The sequence below is a fragment of the Vipera ursinii genome (assembly GCF_947247035.1).
Source record: "Vipera ursinii genome assembly, chromosome: 1".
Classification (NCBI taxonomy): Eukaryota; Metazoa; Chordata; class Lepidosauria; order Squamata; family Viperidae; genus Vipera; species Vipera ursinii.
This window is the reverse complement of record NC_139512.1, coordinates 238,426,494-238,445,972: the sequence shown is the minus strand read 5'-3', so window position 1 is coordinate 238,445,972 and position 19,479 is coordinate 238,426,494. Positions and strand designations below refer to the sequence as shown.

The window sequence follows — 19,479 nt, the reverse complement described above, 5'->3', positions numbered from 1 at the left end:
CCTAGCAGCAATAACAGTTATAAGACTAAATCAATCCAAGGAGAAACAACCGCTGGGGGAAATAAACTCCTACCACCTTAGCAAAATGGATAGGGATGGGAGCCCAGTGGATGCCCCCTACTACCCACTTTGAAAAATATTTTGTAAATATCAATAGAATCTGCCGAAAGATCATTCAGGTACAATGTAGACTGCCACTGCAGAAAGATTTATTCATTTATTTATTAATCAAATTTATACATTGGCCATCTCACTATTTACGTCGCTCTGAGCCATTTACAAGTAAAAACCATAGGAGTGGTTATATAAACAGGGAGAAATCTAGTGGGGCTCACACAGGCTCACAGCAAACAGCATCTTTGAATAAATATAGCTTTACAGTTATAAATTTGGCATCCCTGTCCAAGTAGTGTAAAAGGCAGTCAGACAGTGAATCTGATTATCTCTTTCCATATACTTGAAGAAATAGAGAAAAAGAACTGAATTCTATGAACCTGGTATTTATGACTATGCTATTTGTCAGACTTCATTTTCTTTCACATCAAAAACAGGCAGCTCACCTAATCTGTTTCCAAGTTGTATTTACTTATTTCACAGCCCAAATGCCTACAGAAATAGCCAGATCTTTATCACTTTGTGAAAGTCCAACATAGCTCCGGTAATCTAAATGGTCTTCCACAGGGCAAGTGAGGTGAAAAAGAAGATCCTGTTCCCCTCCATTATTTTATATTTAAATGTTACACTTACCATCTTTGCAGACATTTAAATTGATCTCTTTTCCACTCTATTCACTAAATATTTCTTAAGGTGGCAGTTTACTTTCCAAATGTTAACTTGGTAAGGCCACACCTGGAATACTGCATCCAGTTTTGGTCACCACGATGTAAAAAAGATGTTGAGACTCTAGAAAGGGTACAGAGAAGGGCAACAAAGATGATTGGGGGACTGGAGGCCAAAACATATAGGGAACGGTTGCTGGAATTGGGTATGTGTAGTTTAACGAAGAGAAGGGTGAGGGGTGACATGATAGCAGTGTTCCAATATCTCAGGGGCTGCCACAAAGAAGAGGGAGTCAAGCTATTCTCCGAAGCACCTGAAAGCAGGACAAGAAGCAACAGATGGAAACTAGTCAAGGAGAGAAGCAACCTAGAACTAAGGAGAAACTTCCTGACAGTTAGAACAATTAACCAGTGGAACAACCTGCCTCCAGAGGTGGTGAATGCTCCAACACTGGAGGTTTTTAAGAAGAGACTGGACAGCCATTTGCCTGAAATGGTATAGGGATTCCTGCCTGAGCAGTGGGTTGGACTAGATGACCTCCAAGGTCCCTTCCAACTTTCTTCTTCTTCTTCTTCTTCTTCTTCTTCTTCTTCTTCTTCTTCTTCTTCTTCTTATTATTATTATTATTATTATTATTATTATTATTATTATTATTATTAATCTTAGAACATGTCTATAATACTGTCACACAAAAGTACTTACTAACATAAAAAACCTGGCAATTTTGCTGGATTCCAATGAAATCTATAAACATCCAGTTATACAGCAGAACTAAACTTATTTTTATAAGCATCCATCCCATTCCAAGAATTAAAAAGTGTCAGGGATTTCAATATTCATCCAAAATTGTTTTCTTGAATAAAGTCACTAGAAATGTTTGATGATTCTATGCCATAAAGCTTCCTTATACATACAGTATATACAACCTGAATGAAAAATAAGGGTATTCAGTATTAGTACCCCAGGAGATTCCTCTCTCCACCAAATTTTGGGGTGATACAGGCTTTCCTGCTATGAGCAAAGTCAGTTTTCATCCTCCTTTTTCCTTTCTAACAAAGATTATTGTAAGAGACTACCCTCCTCCCCTTGGCCTAGTTAAGCCAAGTGAGTCATTTCCATCCAGCATGTCTGCTTTCTTAGGGCAATTCTAGCTCCTAAAATTAGGATGTTCGGGTTGCCAACTCTCTATTAGATGAACTCCATAAAAAATTAAGAGGACTCCTCCCAGGTATCTTAAGGGCAAATCAGACAATAATACATCAATTGTATATTTCCTCCAGTAGGTGTTTTCAAAGATATTTAATTGCCAGAAAGCAGCAGATGTGCTGGAATCTAACATTCCCCCCCTCCCCACAACTTTTCATAGAAAAACTCATACATGCTCAGTATCATATGCTGCTTAGAGGTAAACTGTACAGAGTGTAAAAACAGAAATGCACATCCCCAGTATGTCAGACAAAGAAAGATGTTGTGATTCTGAATAGGAGAAAAGTAACACAGGAACGTGGATATATGTGTGCGGCGGGAAGCAATGAGAAATATTTCTTTTTTTTTTTACTTATTTACTGTTGAGCTAATTTATAATCTATCTACTTTGTTTCTACCACACAGTTAAAAAAAACTGCTTGAAAGGAAATTGGTTAGTTCGAGCAACCTGATATGTATATATTTACAAGTGTATCCACACATGCACACTCCTTCCAGTTATTCTTTGCTTGAAAGATTTTATGTAAAAGCTAGGAAAATGAGACAGAGCTTTCGGCTATCAGTTTATAGACAGCAGAATGTCAATTGGATATAATGATTAACTGTGATATTAGGCTTACAAAATAATCTGTCATAGATGCTTATTATAAACAATTAGTCACTAGCAGAATGTAACTACATAAATACAAGGAAATAACATCCTGCTTTTTTAAATATATAATATATATATTGATTAGAAAACTTAGTAGAGATCTTCTCATGAAAGTACAACATCCTCCATCATTTTCATTTTTGCTTTTTAAAAATAACCATAATTCCACCATAATATGCCATTCTTCCACAGAGGTAAAGGTAAAGGTTCCCCTGCACATGTATGCTAGTCGTTTCCGACTCTAGGGGCCGGTGCTCATCTCCGTTTCAAAGCCGAGGAGCCAGCGCTTGTCCGAGGACATCTCCGTGGTCATGACTAGACACCAAAGGGGCACGGAACGCTGTTACCTTCCCACCGTGGTGGTCCCTATTTTTCTACTTGCATTTTTATGTGCTTTCGAACTGCTAGGTTGGCAGAAGCTGGGATGAGTAACAGGCACTCACTCTGTTATGCGGCACTCGGGATTTGACCCGCCAAACTGCCAACCTTCTGATCGACAAGCTCAGCGACCTAACCCACTGAGCCACTGCGTCCCTATCTTCCACAGAAGCAATCTTCAAAAATCTCCAGTTCAGTAGAAACCAACTGTTAAAACAGGGGATCTGAACTAACCCCTGGGCCACAGACTGGTACCATTCTGTGGCCTATTAGCAATTTAGCAGCATAGCTGGAAGCGAGTGGCAGGCAAGCGAGCGAAATCATCCCCTCTGGTCCGTGGAAAAATTGTCTTCCACGAAACCGGTCCCCTGTGCCTAAAAAAGGTTGGAGGCCACTGTGTTAGATCTGAAATTTCTCAATTCTACATTTATATATTCAAAATATATTCAATTATAATTATTTTCTTAATTGTATTTAAGATTAGGCCTGGAAGAATTCTCTAGCCAAGACTCCCAGAAAGATGGATAAATGGATTAGTGAAATCTTTTAGACAGAAATGCAGTCCATCAATGGTATGAGAAAATCCAAAATAACCTGATTCTCTAGACCACAGGTCTGCAACCCGCAGCTCCGGAGCCGCATGTGGCTCTTTCAGCCATCTCCTGCGGCTCCCAGTCCTCTGCAATGTGCAGTCCAAATAAAAAAGGGGGACTAAAAAAGTTCAACCAATCAATTCAAACTTCTCATGGGAAAAAAAACACCTTGCGAAGCTTGAATTGATTGGTTGAAGTTATTTGGTTTGTGGGACTTCCCACAAGCTGTTTGTGGGACTTCCCACAAACCTCTTTTCTTCCTTGGACTGCACATGGCGGCAGCAGAGGAAGAGACAGGAGGACTGCTGGAAAGGTGAGTGGGTCAGTCAGATGGGGCGTGCCGGGGAGGGGGAGTTCTCTCTCTCTCTCTCTCTCTCTCTCTCTCTCTCTCTCTCTCTCTCTCTCTCTGTGTGTGTGTGTGTGTGTGTGTGTCCTCTTTGGGCCAAAGACGGAGAGCACAGCGGCTACCACGCCAGCCTGGAGCACCTCCAGCATCTCTCAGCGAGTGCACTAGGCCACCCCAACAGCAGCAGCCATCGCCAGAACGATTGCTCAGCCCTTGGGGCCCACTGCTGCCATGGGGGCCGGCCCAGGAATTTGTTTCTGCAGGGGAGGCAGAGGCTGATGGAGATGCGGCAGACCTCCAGCATCTCTCTCGCCGCCACGTCCACCGCTACTGTCAACTTCCGCTACGGCCGAACCTGGGCAGCCTCCTCCACCCCCAGCAATGGCATCTGGATTTTTTCCGGTTTCATCAGAACCAAGCAGCAAGTGGAAAATTTAGCAGTAGCAGCACTACCGGGAGCAGTTTCAATTGGCCCCTTCATTGCCAAGCGTCCCCATAGAAGTCAATGGAGGCGCCGTGGCTGGCCTTTCGAGTGAATGAGAGCGAGAGAGAAGCTTTTCCAAACAACGTGAGTGAATGAGAGCGGAGGGGGCAGGGTAGGTGCATATCTTGCCTTGGCTCCACTCTTCAGTCAAACCGTGTTCTGCGCATGCACGCATGCGCACACATTTTTTGCGGCTCCCAGTTTTTCCTTTTGTGAGGGAACCAGTTCCGAGTGGCTCTTTCACTGTTTCAGGTTGCTGACCCCTGCCCTAGACATTTACAGTGCTGAGTATATACAATTTTGCCTTATCTTAGTCTCCATGTGGTTTCTCTAATACAATGCAAGTGAAGCAAGAAGAAAGCAGTCATGATTATATATGACAGTTGGCAGTATCATGATAGCAGCATATAGATCACCTTCCTTTATTGATGGATTTACACTCCTGTCTGAAAGACAGCAATGTCTAATAAACCTAGCCTTGTGACGTGAAAGGTATCATGAAGCTGTGAGTTCTTACTGCACTTGGATAAACTCTTGGTTTATCGTATATGAACACTTCTAAAGATAAATCATTAAATCCGTGAGACAAAGAGCCTGATAGCATTTTTCAGGACTCCTGAAAATGAAGATGTGTACTTTTGTTTGAGATTCAAAATGTAATACACATTTGCCAACAACAGAAGAATGAACAGGAAACAAGTAGTCCTTGATTTAAAGTCATTCACTTGGAAAAAAAAGTGACTATATGACTGGTTTTCACACAATTGTTGCAATAGCCCCATGGTCACGTAATCAAAATTCAAGTGCTTGGAACTGGCATATATTTATGACAGCTGCACTGTCCTGTATGATCACCATTTTTCACCTTCCCAGTCGGTTTCCAACAAAGTCAATGGGGAAGCCAAATTTGCTTAAAGACCACATGAATCATGTAACAACTGATTCACTTAATAACTGTGGCAAAAGAAGTTACAAAGTGAAGTACAACTCATTTAACAACTTCCCTTCTTAGCAAGGAAATTTGGGGCTCCATTGTGATTGTAAGTCGAGGACTACCTGTAATTGTTATCTTTTTTTTTTGAAGAGTTGGGATTCAAGTTGCAAGATTTTCCTATGAGGTCAAAACATACTGATTTGGGATCCTTTTAACAGACAGGGCCAGTATTTCCTCCTGCATCCTCATGATCAAATTTCTGAGGGCATGGGAAGCTGAGCTGATTAACTTTCAGCTCAATCCTCTCTAGCAGGGCAATTTTTTTTAAAAAAAATGCTGTAGCTGGGAACAACTGGTCCCCTATTAGAAATCTGCTTCCTGGGATTTCCTCCTTCCATTTGATATTTCTATGTCAAGCTTCCAGCCCTCTCACTCTCCCTCCCCACCCACACCTGATATAGGGGAGTGTTAAGGAGTGGCTTTGCTCCTCCTCCAAATTCATCATGTTCCTAATTCATCATATTTCTGTTTCTTGCTGCACAAGAAAATATATCAAGAAAACAAACAGAGATTGCCAGCTTTCTCATTTCTTCTTTCGCCTTCTTTTATCCTCCTCCTCCTCTTCCTTCAGCTGTTGAAATTTCAGCTGCAAAGACACTAATGAAATGCTGCAAAAGAACAACAGCAGGTAGGAGTCACTTGTTGAGATGGTAGCCATATAGATAGAATGAAGTAAGTAAATAAATAAATTGGGACAAGACTGGTTACTGGAAGTGCCCTATTTCTCCTTAAAATCAGCATTCAAACCATTTAAAATAGAATCTGCAATATGTGCCTGAGCTATGTTTACAGGGCTACTAATCTACAGGATACTGGTATATACCAGTATGTACTTACTGCTATAGAAAGCTGAATTTTATCACAATTGTCTGAAGTAGTGTTGAAGCTCCACTCAGAGGATACATAGACAACTGCAGGGATATTCGCACCCATTCAAAAGCTTTCACAAAGCAGCAAATGTAGCACTAATCTCAATCATGACCCTGATGGATGGTTCACACCATATGCTAAGTGACAGCATGTCCAATAAGTCACAATTGGATGAGTTCAGATACCGGTACATTAAACCATATAACACTATTTATGAACCACAACGGCTAAGCCAAAAACAAGCAAACAACAGTGTGACTGAATCCTGACAGTAAGTAGAAGGATAGAAAGATTCAAGAAAGTAGATCAAACATGTTAGTCCAGTCTTATTAGCAAAAGAGAATAAACTTCTCCTTGGAATTCTCAAGTCAATTAAAACTTCTGTGACAATTTTTAAAAAATAATCCTATAATACTTTGTTTGGGTAAGATACTGTGTTCTAATTTTCTTGGAGGAAAAATGGGTATGAACATAATAACATTAAATAAATTGGAAGATTGGCTTTCCAATCCCATGTCGATATTTAACTGACAAATTTAGATAGAAATGGGAGAAGAAATGTACTCTGTATAACAGGAGCAACCTACTACTTTAAGGTATTTATTATAGTAAAAACCAACTTGGGTTGAAAGAGAAGGTAGGGAAAACTGCAACTTAACTAAAATTAATTCAGGAGACATTGAGCTACTGGTAGTCCTCAACTTATGACAGTTCATTTTATGATGGGTCAAAGTTATGATGGCCTTCAAAAAAGTGACTTACGACCTATTCTTGTACAACTGTCGTACCATTCTCACATAGTCACTTGATCACAATTTGGACCCTTGGTAACTGGTTCTCCTTTACAGTGGCTACAACTGCAGCCACATGATTGCCATATGCAATCTTCCCAACCAGTTTCAGATAAGCAAAGTCAATTGTGGAAGTGAATTGCTTAACAACTGTACGATTAGCTTAATGACGATTCACTTAACAACCATGGTAAAAATGGTTGTAAAATTGGCTCTGGTTATGCAATGACTCGCTTAATGACCACATGGCTTAAGAACCAAAATTCTAATTCCAACTCTGCTTTTTAAGTTGAGGACCATCGTATCTAGGCATTAGAATGTTCTGCTCCCTTGATTATATGATTATAAATCACATTTGGAGGAAATAAACAAATTCAGTGAAACAATGCAAAACTCAAATACATCAATGTGTTAGGAACCTGGATCAGTTTACAAAATGAGCATCATTATGCAAGCTCTCCTTTTTTTCTAGATACGTTGTAATGTTTTGTTAGGGGCAGAGCTTATCGTGGAACACTTATTTTGTAATGAAAATTGATGGGATTCTGTGGATACCAATGGATGAATCCTCATTTACTGATGAAAAAGCACAAAGTAGTAGTAATGACAGGAATCAGAACAAAGAGGATCAATATGAAAATTAATGTATCAAAATTAAGATAAGTTTTGATCTGACAGGGAAAATGAAGTGAACAGTTTCAAACTATACATGACAAAAACAGAGCAAGTATTGTAGATAAATGTTTACTGAGGATAGGAAGATGGATCGGGAAATTTTAAAACGTGTAAGAGTAGGTAGAAGAATGGGAGGTGGTATTTAGCCAGTGGTAAAGAATGAATATTCTTTACAAAAATGGCTATGCATAAGACTGCTCTTATATGTTTATAGTTTGTTATATGGAACTTAAAATTGGATATATCAAAAGAAACATGAAAATAGAATGCAGTGGGAATGAAGTGCTTAAAAACATATGTGATATAATAAGAAATAGGTTCAAAAAAGGAGGGTAGATGAACATGGGCTGAACACAAAATAGAGTAATCAGTAGTACAGATTGTCCTTGTTTAACGTCCTCTTGTTCAGCAACTGTTTGAAGGCATTCAACCAGGAGAATTAAGATGCAGCTGTCATGTGATTGCAATTTAGGCACTTGGCAGCCAGCTTGCAGTTGTGATGTTGCAATATCCTGTGATCATGTTAACATCATTTGCAATATTTGCTGCCAGCTTCTGACAAGCAGTCAGTGGGGAGACCCGCAGGTTACAAATGGTGATCATCTGACTGTGTGACATGAAACAAGGTTGGATTCCCCTAATGATGGCACCTAGAACTCCCAGAACTGCTGTCATACATTGACATGATCATGTGTCATCATGCCTTACAACTGCATCACTTAGTGACAAGGATCCTGCACCTAATTATTGTTAATAAGCTAGAATACGTACACTGCATGAAAGTACATTGAAGGAATTTATTTACCCCAGGAGAATGAGAATAAAATAACAAATATATGAAAGAAGGTTAAGCGTGAGAGGCAGGGAAAAATAAGTTTGTTATTTTAGGACAGTGTTGAGGAGACCTTCAAAAAAAGAGAATAGAAGTTTAAAGAACAAGCAAGTGTAAAGGTTTGCATGGGCATGATAGAAGCAAAGATAGCTTGCAAGAATAAAAGTATATATAGAGAGATATGGTTGGTGATGTTGGTTTAAACTAGATAAATTATATGTCCTTTCAGTTTTTTAATGTGTGCCTTAATTTATTTGGTTTATTATTCCTTATACATTTCCTCCATTTTGCATAAGGAATAATATAATAGGCACATATTGAGTCAGAATATTCTGTGAACAATTTTCTATGCCTTTCAGCCAACATACATATTTATTTTCTAGATGTATTTATGTATGTTTTATTTATACATAAAAAAGGTAAAGGTTCCCCCGCACATGCGTGCTAGTTGTTTCCAAATCTAGGGGCCGGTGCTCATCTCCGTTTCAAAGCCGAAGAGCTAGCGTTTGTCCGAGGACGTCTCCGTGGTCATGTGGCCGGCATGACTATTAATGAAGATAACAAAGCCAGGGTATGTATGTATTTATACATACACACAAACATACATACCCTGGCTTTGTTATCTTCATTAATAACTCAAAGCTGTGAACTACCCTATATGCTCCACAATTCAGAAATAACGATCCACTCAGCAATGACATATGAAATGTATAAATTTGTTATTCAAATAAAAACATGCCATCAATAAAAACAGAACTGAAGTTGTACTCTTATAAACTAATTAGATAGAACTTGATATTAATAAGCTCTTTAAATTAGTGGGAATTATTCTGAAGGAAATATGAATTAGCTTTGTATATTTCATGTGCTTTAAGCTTGTACATAAGATTGTGATGTTTAATTTGAAATTTAACCCAACTTGAGGATGAGCAAATCAGACAATAGACTCAGAAAAGTAAACAAATTAAAAACACAGAAAAAAGAGGAAGAAATGAAACGGATGTGGAAAATATAAAGAATTTAGTCAAATCAGAATGGATTAAATTGCTGAATGCCTCACAGGAAATGAAGCACAATCTATTTTTATTTTCTTTCTACAAGCTGGAAATATTTTTAAATTTAAATTTTGGCTTTTCACTATTTTATAAAATTAGATTATTGATCCAACCTGTTTCATGATCAAGTTTAAGAAACGATAGCAGTGGCAAAATTGTCAATGTTTTTCTAGGTTTATTTATACAATGTGTGGACACATTTTTTGGTCTTGTGTATCTTTATACAGGTAGTCCTCAACGTATGACCACAACTGAGTTCAAAATTATGTTTCTAAGTGAGAAATTTGTTCAATGAGTTTTGCCTCATTTTACGAGTTTTCTTGCTACATTTGTTAAGTGAATCACTGCAGTTGTTAAACTAATAACCATGTTAAGTGAATCTGGTTTCCCCATTGATGTTGCTTGTCAGGTGGCAAAAGATGGGCACATGACCCTGTGACACTGCAACAGTCATAAGTGTCAGTGGTCAAGCATCTGAATGTAAATCACGTGACCATGGGGATGCTGCAACAGTCATTAATTCTGAAAAATGGTCATAAGTCACATTTTTCAGTGTTGTTGTAACTTCAAATGGTCACTCAGTGAACTGTTATAAGTCAAGGACTACCTGTATTTTTAAAATAACCTATGCTGTTTGGGCTGAAATTCAAAGATTTGTTTCAACTTTGCATTCCACATAAAAAAAAAAAATCTGCTGTGAGCCACTTCGGGTGAAAACACAATAAAATATACTCAGATAAAATAAGGATAGGGGTTTCATTCACAATAAAAAGCAGCTTGGAGTGTACAGTATTTGAACTACTGAGTGAATCGATATAGAGCAAAAACAACAAAAAGTAGCAATTTTGAAGCTGTGTTAAATGAACATGCCGATTGATATCCACACTGTACTCATTTCTAGTGTACTAACTGGAAAGAGGCTTTCCATTATTCACAGTACCCGTTAAATACAAAGAAACAGCACTCACACCGATTCGCGCCACTTCCATAAATGACTTTATTTGTAAAACGACTGGCCCAGAAAACCGAGCTGTTTGCACGCCAAATTCGATTTCACGGGATGCCCGGCTAAATCGAGCTCTACACTGCGATTAAAACGCACAGCTCTTTGGCGCCATTTCTTTTGAGTACAAGAAAGAGTCCTCACCCAGAACAGAGGACTGTCTTTTCTCTAGGTCACCAACCAATAAGGCAGCTTTCCTGCATAGCCTCTCCCCCAATGAAAAGAAGGCCGCGCTTTCCCCCCCCCCCACACTTCTTTCCCGCCCCTTCCGGATTAATCAGACGCGGGGATTGGCTCTTCCGGCGAGGTGTTTTTCGACAAACCAGGCAGCCAATAGGAGAGACTTAGAGCCCCTCCTGCCCTCCTCTTCCCTCTTATCCCCGCCCCTTTGCTTTCTTCTTCCTCCGCGTTACCTTGGAGCCTGCTGTAAATATTCTGGGGCGCCTTGGTGACGCGGCGACACCTTTCAGGGAGCCCCGGTAACCGTCCGGCTTCGTCAAGGGTGGGGGGAAGTAAGAGGCCCCGGAGTCAGGTAGGGCAAGGGGCTCGCTGGGAGGAAGCCGGAAACGCGGGGTGGCGGGCGGGCATTACAGGGCAAGGTTTGTTTGGCGGTCGCCCTGCCTCGGTGCCTCACTGGTGTAGGTTGGGAAATGGGTTACTTTCAACGTCCTCCGCCTCCTCCTTTTGTCGGAGGTCTTTTTTTTTTCTTCCCCCTTTTTTTTCCTTTTCACACGCTATAAAACGACTGGTGGCTCCCTAAAAGCCAGGCAGCTTTATTGGGGTGCCAGTGATAGGCAGGAGGACGTGGCACTCAGAAGGCTCCGTTGCTTCCCCGATCTTAGTGCATTTCTACGAGGCTACCCCTTCGCTCGCTGGGTAATCTTGGGGGGGACAATCCTTCTCTCTCAGCTGAATTGACCTAGGAGGGTGGTTGTAGGAAAAAAAGTGGAAGAAAGAAAATCAGCTGTGTTACCTTGGAGCAGGGATCAGCAACCTGAAACAGTGAAAGAGCCACTCGGAACCGGTTCCCTCAGAAAAGGAAAAACTGGGAGTTGCAAAAAATGTGTGCGCATGCGCGTACATGCACGCATGCGCAGAACAGGGTTTGACTGAAGAGTGGAGCCAAGGCGAGATATGCACCTACCCTGCATATTTGAATTGGTTGAACTTTTTTAGTCCCACTTTTTTTTTTTGGACTGCACATGGCAGAAGACTGGGAGCCGCAGGAGATGGCTAAAAGAGCCGCATGCAGCTCCGGAGCCGCGGGTTGCAGACCTGTGCCTTGGAGGAAGAGTGGAATAGAGACATAATACCACCGTCCTCGTTGCACCTGGCTGAAGTTCGCGTAGAAATGTTATAAACCAAATTTCTTACATGTCAAAGCTGCTCTTCCCTTTTTTTTCCTTTCTATAACGCCCATGTTTACCCTTACCCAGGATTATTAAAGGTAAATAGTTCAAGGACCTGAAATATTTGCAAAGTAATGCAGTCCTAGTTGTGCTTGCTTACAAGCCAAATCTCATATGTGTTCAGCGGAGATTAATGAGACCAGAATTAGCAACCAAAATACCTTTAACATTTCAAAAGCATCAAACATTAAGTATTTTGATGAGAAGTGAAGTGTAGTGGTCACCATGGAAAGTTAATATGAGAACAAAACATCATCTTCTCACCCTTACTATCTGTTAGTCCTTAATATGGGGGAAAACAAGATATTGGTGTGGCATTTTTCTAAAATTTTTCTTAAAAGGTACATTTAAAGTGAATACACAATTCTTAGCAGCTGTATGCTTTTACTGGCAAAACATTTTCTGTCTTGATTGTTACTTGATTAACTATATTTAAAAATTGGTGGGAAATAATTATTAAAGTATTACATTTATAATATAAGCGCTATAATGAACAGACTTTCTAGGAAATAAAGTTCACTGAGCACTGGGACTCACTTCTGAATAAGCATAAATAATTTAGATTATTCCATATTATTTAGTATGAAGTGCTTCTGTTTAACATTAGCAGGAAGAGGAAACTGTGCCTTGCTTTCATTATGATATATCATGAGGTAAAATATCCCCAAAGGATTCCTTTGAGATTGCAACATAGTGGAAATCATGGACTGAATGAAATTTGCTGTTATCCTTATTTATTTAGGTGATTGCTTTTTGTTTTGAGCTTAAAATAAGAATGTTGGGATACTGTTTTTTAAAATTTCTGAGATTTAAAATTTTCTGAGATTAATATCAAGTAAAATTATTTTAAAATATCACATACTATGTATCTCCGAGAGATGGTCCATCTTGCTATATTTATACATTATAAATGTATTAAAATATCTGTTGTTATTGCTCAGTTAAGTACCATCTTAAATATTTTGTAAGTTTTTTGGCATCATTTATTAGGCTTTTTTATTTCCTTCATTGATAGGTATACATATGAATAACATAACCATTATTGCTTTTGTTGTAACAATCAAATACTCTCAAAGTCTCAGCATTAGAGATAATTCTATGCTGCCTTTTATCAAGTTTGTACTTGAATTGAAGCCTGAGAATTCATTGTTACAGCCCGAACATTAAAGTAGGAAGAAAATTGCATCAAAGTAAACAAGTGAAGCTACATGTCTTTTTAAATCCCTTTTTATATTTATTATTCAATTACCTGAAGAAACAAACATTGAAATACATCATGGTCTATATAACACACACACCCCACTCCACACCTACTGCCAGTGCTCAACAGAAATACAACAATGAAAAACTCGGACAGGAGGAAGAGCGCAGCTGGGCAGGCAGGTAGGTGTCTTGCTTGGCTGTGGCTTGGGGGGCACTTTTTTCAGTGCCACCGTAACGTCGAACAGTCACTAAGCAAACTGTTGTAAGTTGAGGACTACCTGTACTTTATCACTCCCCCCCTTTTTTTTTGGTCATCAGGTTTTTGACACCTTGCTAGGCGACTGGTGTTACTCAGATGTTGCCATATCCAAAAAGTGGTACAATGGGTGAAAAGGTTGAAAAGCCCTGCTTTAGATAAGTCTTTCAAAATTAAAAGTGAGATATTTTTTTTCTCCTGAATTCCCAATTTTCAGCCTTTGTCAGTTCTGAAGCATGTAAATATGTGCATTTTATGATGCAAACTTAATACATGTGTACTTTATTCTAATAATTTTATCCTTACTTTTACTTGACTTACTGAAAAGGTGAAGAAATGCTTATAAGTATTAGCTGCAATCATTCCCCTCACCCTATCCCTTTATCCTTATCCCTCTATCTCTATCTCAGCCAGACAAAGGGGTAACTGGCCTTCAGTTAGCAGCTAATGATTCTTTTGCAAGTAAGACCTTTTATTTATTTATTTTCGTCTTCAAATGCACTGAAGGCCCTCTGTCATGAGCATATTATTTCCCATGCCAGTCCTTTTCTTTTCCAGCACTCTTTTGACACTTGTGTTCTCAAATGCTTTGTGAACTTTATATCACTCTTGGATTAACAAGCCTTTAGCGATACAAACGCTGCTTAATTTAGGCCACAAAGTCACCCTTTTTCTGAACTGAAACCAGCAGCACATCTTCAACAGCCACTGGAGCTGTCTGAGCCCATTTTAGCCTTTGTAGCTGACAGCCATCCCCTTCATTTCCCGGCTTGTCCTTCCCAGAGTTCTCCTTGCCAATGTTTCAAAACTTGACTTTTGATGTCAGTGTGCGTCTGATATTGAAACCAGCACATTTGTTTCCCTTTCTTTCCTATGAGACCTGTGCCCTATGGGGAGTTAAAATAATATTTGTTTTCATCTCCCTATGAGCAAAACAAATAAACATTATTTTTGTTTGGGTATCTAGTGGATACTGCAGAACCAGCAAGAAGTTATCGCTGAGGGCAAGCAGATCACAGTGTGTGGGTAAGGTTATTCTGAGGTTGGCCTGCTGTGCGCTTAAGTATTTATTATCTTGTAGCTTTGATTAGTTTGCAAAACTGTAGCAAGTTAGTAATTCTAGAACAGGGGTCTCCAAACTTGGCACCTTTAAGACTTGTGGACTTCAACTCCCAGAATTCTTCAGCCAGCCATGCTAGCTGGGGAATTCTGGAAGTTGAAGCCCACAGGTCTTAAAGTTGCCAAGTTTGGAGAGCCCTGTTCTAGAACAGGGCTTTTCAACGTTTTCACCCACTGTACCACTTTTTGGATATGGCAACATTCGAGTACCACCAGTCGCCTAGCAAGGTGTCAAAAATTTGATGACCCCCCAAAAAGGGGGGGGGAAGTGATAAAGTACAGGTAGTCCTCGACTTACAACAGTTCGCTTAGTGACTGTTCGATGTTACGGTGGCACTGAAAAAAGTGCCCCCCAAGCCACAGCCAAGCGAGACACCTGCCTGCCTGGCGGCACTCTTCTTCCTATCCGAGTTTTTCATTGTTGTGAGCATTTCTGTTGAGGACTGGCAGTAGGGGTGGAGTGAGGTGGGGTGTTTGGTTTTTATTCCCCCCGCCTGCTGGGTGGTTGCAGCAGGTTTTGGTCACTTCACATGACACTTTGGTCATATCACATGACACTGTGACCGTCGTAAATATGAATCAGTTGCCAACCATCTGAATATAAATCATAACACCCTGGAGATGCTGCAACATTCCAGCTGATCAGTGCTTCTTCTGCACTCAGCAGAAGTACCGGGATCAGCCCCGAGCTCCAGCTGGAGCCTGGCACTGATCCTGGCACTTCCACTGAGCCCTGACAGCCCCGAAGAAGCACCGATCAGCTGGAAAGCGGCACTGATCCTGGCGCTTCCGTTGAGCCCTGACAGCCCTGCAGCTCCAGCCATCTCTCGCTCTAGCTTGTGCGATGCTGCCACCAGTTCAGCTCATTCCTCTCTCCCGCTACGAGTTTTCTAGGATGGTCACGTACCACCTGCCAGGTGCCAATGTATCACAGGTGGTACCCGTACCACTGGTTGAAAAGCCCTGGGCTAGAAGGATAGTTTGACTAATAATGGTAAGACTACTACTTGTACTTGTTTTTAAAAAAGTTACCAGAAGCTTCTTTTGAGATTCATCTTGATAATATATTTATTGCCATTTTCGTAGTAAATTTCACTTTGCTAGCAAACAGGAAGGGAATAATATTAAGAATAAAAAAAATATATATTCCAAAATATATGCTTATTGTTTAAGTATTTCTCAATGCAGTATAAAATGCTTTTAAAAGAACCAACAAAGTAACTTTAAATAATTGCATACTTTAGTCACAAGTTATTTTCTTAATATGCCACCGAAACATGCAGAAGAGCATATCTCTGGTTTAGGAATTTATTGTTGAATTTAGACATATTTAAGGATTTTTCCCCCAAAAGAGCGTTACTGTTTTCTGCCTATAATAGTTGCCTCAGCAGGTGGCAGCACCTACCCAACCCTTGCTGATCTCAGAAGTTAAGCAGGATCAGCCCTGGCAAGGAATTGGATGAGAAACTGGCTAGCAATTCTAGGGTTGTATGCTACATTGGAACATAGGGGGGAAAAAACATCTAGAACATAATGACAAACCACTTCTATAACACTGCCCAGAAAACTACATGGCCGTAGTCCCTAGGAATCAAATTGAGGGCAACTTTACAGCAACTAATTACATTTAATGCTATATTTCCACAATATGATCATTTCACCCTGAGATATCATTCTACTAGGAAATGTTAATGTTAAAAATATCTCTTATGAAAACACATCCATAGCTCAGCCATCAAAACAAAATTAATAAGGAAATGTAGATAGGACAACATTATACTTATAAAACCTTTATTTATGAAAGCATTCCTCAGTTACTAGTAAGTTATGGCTTTTGTGGTTGCTACGTTATGTTGATATAATCAAAAGTGCAACCCATTCAGTAAAACGTGTCAGAAAAAAATTGGCCTAGCATTACAGCAGCAATGTTAAAGCATTATTTCTGATAGTTTGTTCAGTAAATCTGGAAAAATACGGTCCCACATAAAATTTTGTTTAGAGATACATACTAGATCTCTGCAATTTTTTCTTAAACTGCATTTGTAAATTGAGTTTAATTATTAAAATTTTGCTCATATACTCTGAAATGAGATAGATACATATGTATGAATGTGACTACTCCAAATTACTATGATTTCCTCAATTTGAAAACACTTTTTACCATAGCAATTTACAATGATGTTTTAAAACTCAGCTCTCTGTTTTTCATCTCTATACAATGTACTTACTGAGGAAGAGAGTCCAGTTTCTACACAATTTCTCTTTAATTTCAGCTTCCATTTACTTATTTTGTCAAATGAACACTGAGGTTGAAATAATCATGCCGCAGGCAGGAATTGTTCCAAAAGGCATCTGTGGAGATTTATTGAAGTAGTTTTAGATTAAATGAGATCTAAATTATAGCCAAAATGCTGGACTCTATAAAGATGACTTTAATTTCATAACTTCATGGTTAAATTTACATCTGGCTTGAAAAGGAACATTAAACTGAGAAGATGCACATCTCTTCACCTAAAGATAGGAAATTGCACCACATTGTACTAATGAAACGAACAATGATATTTAGAGTAAGTGGCAAAGGATGGAGGTACTACATCAACTGAAATGCCATAGGTGGACAATTTATGAGATATTTAGTTTTAGTGACTAAAACGTAATATAGCAAACTTCCATATGCTAAACAATATGGAGAGTTCTTTCTCATATTAGAATGAAAGAATATGAAAGACTGTTGTCATAAAGGAAATCAAAATATTGCTTCGTCTTGCTCATATTTTCTCCATTGAGTACCAGATTTTTAATTTTTATAGAATTTACTACTATAAAACAGTCCTATTCACAGATTTATTTTTAAAGATTTTGAGTAGACAAATTTGGGGAGAACAAGTCTACCAATAATAAAAAGTGTGAAGTCTATATTCTAGATGGTATATAGAAGCTAGAATCACTGGGAATATGAAGGCTATAGCAGCAGCACCATGTCCTATAATTAGTCGCTTTGAAAGAGAATGTTTGGTGTAAAATAATCTTAGTCCGATTTAGTAAGAACACATTTTTGTTGGATTTGTCTGCATTGTTATCCTTAAAAATACAGAACAAAACTACTAGTTGAGACCATCTTAAATATTTGCTTAGCTTTAAAAATGTTTGGCTATTTTGAAATCAAAGGACTTTCATGTATTTATAAATTAATAATTGGTAAAATTATGAATGTTCTCATATTGAACACTATTTATTCATACATTAATTCCTTTGGAATTATTTATTATTAAAGTATCTTTTTCAGTGATGTGTTGCCCTTCTGCATATGCTTTTTAATATTTCCATTTGAAGAAATTCCTCTGTTGTTACACAAACTCTAATCGGCACAAGTTCATTTTACAAATGTACATAGATAAGACTTAATTAAACATTAAATGGAAGAATTATTGGCCACTATAATTTTATAAATGGTTTGTGAGGCAAAATTTAATCTCTGCGCCGCCAGAAAATGACTAGACCATGTTGTGGTTTCCTCCTTGGCTGACTATCATCCGGTCTTTTTGCAACATGGAATTGATTTATACAATTGGAATCTCTCCTACCATTTGTGACTATACTGGCTTATTAATCCTGATGTATTTTATAGATTCTTTTGCTCTAACTCCCTCCTCTTCTCCCCCCTCCCCTATAATGGAAGGTCCGGGTTATAACCACTGTGGGAGAGTGGTTAAGATTTTACATCTGCTGCCTCCCAGAGGTGAGAGATCTGGGTGGTATTGTTCCCCCGGTTTTATGTACCAGGCTGCTCCCCGGCCCTGACCGCCGTGAGAGGGCGGGATTCGATCTGTTCCGGGGTTTCCCAGCTCTAGTGGCAGTGGAGCTGGGCTGGCTCTCTGGTCATTTGCCTTCGACTTATTTATTTTGAGATCCTCCCGTATCGATCTGGTCTGCCTTGCTGTCTTTTTTGTCGGACTAGTTTAATAATCATGCGTCTGACTTATTCTAGCACGGTCTTACACGCCCTCAGGGGGGGGCCATCCTGGGAGCGACCCGCCTTACTCTTTACATCTCCTCTTGATGAAGGGCCCGATTGTTGGGACCCTGAGAGATGGTTGGGCACGGGTAGGGGCCTCTGATATAAGCCAACTAAGAGGCCCCTGGTTAGTTTTTTGGTTAAATTTTTTAGGAGGTTAGGGAGGGGGGTGGGAACTTCTTTTGGTTGTTCGGATATGGGGGGCAGTCCAACAACCGTTGTTCAGGCCAGGGCTGGGATTGATCGCGGAGAGGAGGAGCGGGGGTCGGTTGCCCCCGGGGCTGCAGGGCAAGTCGTGGGATTGCCCATTCCCACAACGTTAGGGAATGGCAGCAGGTGTAGGAACAGAGGGCCGTATCGATCTCAGGGAAGGCCTCTCCGCTACTTGCAAGCGGTGAGGCGCTCCGACCCTCTTGTTCCGCCCCGAGGTCCTGGGAGTGAGGATGTGCAGCCTCCTGAGCTCCGCCTGGTGTACTTGAATGCCAGGTCTGTCGTCAATAAAGCTCCTCTCGTCCGTGACTTGGTCGAGTGTGAGCAGGCGGACCTGGCTTGCATCACGGAGACTTGGTTGGGCCCAGAGGGCGGTATTCCTCTGGCTGATCTTTGCCTACCAGGTTTCCGGGTGCTACACCGGCCTTGGGCTCAGGGTAGGGGTGGGGGAGTGGCCGTTGTTATGAGGGAGACCTTGTGTCCGCGGGAGGCCACCGTTCCGCAGATAGTCAGGTGTGAGTCTCTCTTTTTGAGATGCAGCCCTGGTGCGCAGTTGGGCTTGCTGCTGGTGTACCTTTCGCCTAGTCACGCAGCAGCAGCCCTGCCTG

At 40.1% G+C, this 19,479-nt stretch overlaps 1 protein-coding gene across 5 annotated transcripts in view; it reads left to right on the top strand.

Moving 5' to 3' along the window:
* Positions 1-19,479, top strand: part of LCA5 (lebercilin LCA5) — a 54,056-nt gene that overhangs the window by 8,408 nt on the left and 26,169 nt on the right. For 2 of the 5 annotated variants that reach the window (XM_083377106.1, XM_083377103.1), the window contains exon 1: positions 11,039-11,191. The exons of 1 other annotated variant lie outside the window; for it this stretch is intronic. Coding sequence is in view for 1 of the 4 variants with exons in the window: in XM_083377107.1 (XP_083233233.1) it covers positions 6,039-6,061 (23 nt within the window). In the remaining 3 variants the exon portion in view is untranslated. Of the gene's footprint in view, positions 1-3,563; positions 3,589-6,004; positions 6,062-11,038; positions 11,192-11,788; positions 12,107-19,479 lie in introns of those variants that run through there. 2 more of the 5 variants (XM_083377107.1, XM_083377105.1) reach the window with 2 other exon arrangements.